General features: G+C 50.6%; 1 protein-coding gene across 1 annotated transcript; it reads right to left on the bottom strand.

Moving 5' to 3' along the window:
* Window positions 1-268: 268 nt before the first annotated feature.
* On the bottom strand, window positions 269-2,419 carry LOC100273406 (uncharacterized). The gene is made up of 3 exons (NM_001147843.1): window positions 2,014-2,419; window positions 1,780-1,908; window positions 269-1,697 (listed from the first exon to the last, which is right to left on the bottom strand). Exon 3 carries the CDS (start codon window positions 1,679-1,681, stop codon window positions 473-475), a length of 1,209 nt encoding a protein of 402 aa, NP_001141315.1. The 5' UTR covers window positions 1,682-1,697; window positions 1,780-1,908; window positions 2,014-2,419; the 3' UTR covers window positions 269-472.

The raw sequence follows: 2,419 nt of genomic DNA, 5'->3' as shown, positions 1-2,419 counted from the left end.
ACCCAATATACAATGCTTCCATCCAAACCAAAGCTGGAACTCCCTCGCCAATGCTTCACGCACCAGCAGAACTAATATAAATTCAACAGACAATAATATTTGAAACCGGTCCATAGCATGCAAAATTTCCAAGAAATGGAAGACGATTTTACCAAAGATCGACCAAATAAACAAAATTCGACATAAACAACGAGCTGCTCGTTACTACAGCCAACAAAAGGAAGCATATAAATCATGCATATAATAACTTATATATAGCCAAAAACATAAATCATACAATGTATCCATTAATTTAACTAGCATCCATAAATATAGACTACATATATATATATAAATGCCTCAAAAGGCTTGCGGAACTAATTAGACCAAACACGCATGGACAAAATACTTCACCTGACCTTATTACAGTCTAACTAATAAGTTGCTAGCAGCTCATACTTGTATTAGACCACGCACTAATTGCTTGTAGTGCTTATTTGAGAGGCGCCAGTGAGAAACAAGGAACATAGCAACCAACCTTCCACCTGTGTATAGCTTTGGAACTGCTGAAAACACTCACTTCCTTACTGTCCATGTCATATGCTATGAATCTCCGTTCACAGTGTGAAAAGAAGAAGACCACATTGCGATCGAGATGCATGCTGGCCACCTCGCTGTACAACTCCAATGCGACACTTGTGGGACAATTTCCTCCAAAGAGCTGGAGCGAGCTCACAGTGTCCTTCAGCACCCACTCTTGTGCATCGTAATCCTGAAGAGCCCAGATGGACAGCTCGTATTTCTCTTCGTTGAAGTCGAATAGTTGTTTAGTAATGCAGTGCATATGCCCCTGGGATTGGCCAAAGTAAACACAGTAGCATCCCTCACAATTACCAGCAGCCGCGTCTGGCAGTCTGATCATCCTTCTTGGACGTCCTTGTACATCTACAATGAGTATCTGCATTTTGTTCGAGCCCCAAACTAGCAAATGCAGGAAGCCATTAACAAAGGCGCATCGATTACTTATAGATAAGTAGACCTGATTCTGCCATTCTTCTTCTTCTTTCACAGTTTGGCTATAGGTCCATATCCCAGTTTTAGACGAGTAAGCATGCGTCGACATGGGCTCCATGTACTCGCGATTCTTTTTGAACCGGACCAAGTGGAAGTGGGAGGATACAGTCGGATCAAAAGCCAAATATGTGTAGTTCATTGGTACATGGGAGCTGCAGTCGGGCTCGGGCACGGCTCGCCATTGCTTCGTGGTTGGGTTGCACACGACATAGCCCAAACTGTTGTAGTGCGGCAGCTCCATAAGGTGCTGGAATAGGATCAGGCCATTGCAGGAATCCAGTAAGACGAGGCGATGGATCCCAGGCTGTTCCGTCAGGTAGGAGATGAAGCCTGCAGGGTCGGCAACGTCCAGAGGCACGGATCCTACTGTCAGTGGCAGGTCCAGGAAGCTGAAGCTGTGGCGGTCCTTCTCTGGATTCATGTAGATGAGTCCCTGCATGGGTTGGCGGAGCTTCTTACGGTGGTCGGGACCGGCAATGAGGTCGAGCCAGGCCTTGGACACGCACTTGAACCGGCAGACGGACTTGGCGGGGACGCGGGAGAGGATCTCCACAAGGAGGTCGTCGTGGAGGTGGGCCACCAAGCCCGCGCCTGCCTGCTTGGAGCTGCGGTCCTCCATGGCACCCATCGATGAAATTAACGATCTGTGAAGGCAGGAGATGGACCGAGACGGAGATGTGAGGGGGGATGCGCGAGAGAAATATGCAGCTAGCGAAGGGGGCTTACCAGTTACCAGGCACCGGGAGATGGCCGACCGGGATCGACGGCGCCCTGGGGGGATGGGGGCGTGAAACCCTAGCGATGCCGGCGCTTGATGCTCACAGAGCGGTGGACTTCGAGTTCACGGCGTGCGTCCTGCGTCATACAAGATATGTAGTTAATTAAGCTAATCTTAATTACAAATCGTCCAGACTCTACACGATGCGGAGATAAACATGAATTGAGAGGAAAGGTCATTACCAGGAACCGGACGCTAGCGTGCGCTGCTCAGAAGGATGGTGGTTCGGCGGCGGAGGGTTTGCTCCGGTGAGCAATTCCACGCACCCCCGTCGGTTATTCGCTGAATTGGTAGCGTACAAAGCTTGCCCGTGTCCTGACGACTCCCCTGACAACCCTGACAAATCACCCGGTCCACCGCGGCGGCTCTTCCTCCTTCTCCCTGTCTTCTCTCTCTCTAAACGCTCTGGGTTGTTTGCCCGACAGTGGTTTATATGGTACCATCCAGGTCGACGAGAGGAGCCCGACCCCAACGACCCCCGCTACTCCGCCTCCGCTAGCAAGCGGGAGGTTGTTGCGATTTCCTCGCCGGACGACGCGATTCCCCCCTGACCTGGGATGGCGCAGTGGAGAAAGTCCTGGCGACCCG

The sequence above is a fragment of the Zea mays genome, chromosome 2, assembly GCF_902167145.1.
Source record: "Zea mays cultivar B73 chromosome 2, Zm-B73-REFERENCE-NAM-5.0, whole genome shotgun sequence".
In the NCBI taxonomy this organism is placed as follows: Eukaryota; Viridiplantae; Streptophyta; class Magnoliopsida; order Poales; family Poaceae; genus Zea; species Zea mays.
This window is presented reverse-complemented; position numbering and strand designations above follow the sequence as displayed.

What these genes read in the sequence shown, in the direction of transcription:
- LOC100273406 (NM_001147843.1), bottom strand. Translation starts at nt 1,681, where the DNA reads ATGGGTGCCATGGAGGACCGCAGCTCCAAGCAGGCAGGCGCGGGCTTG.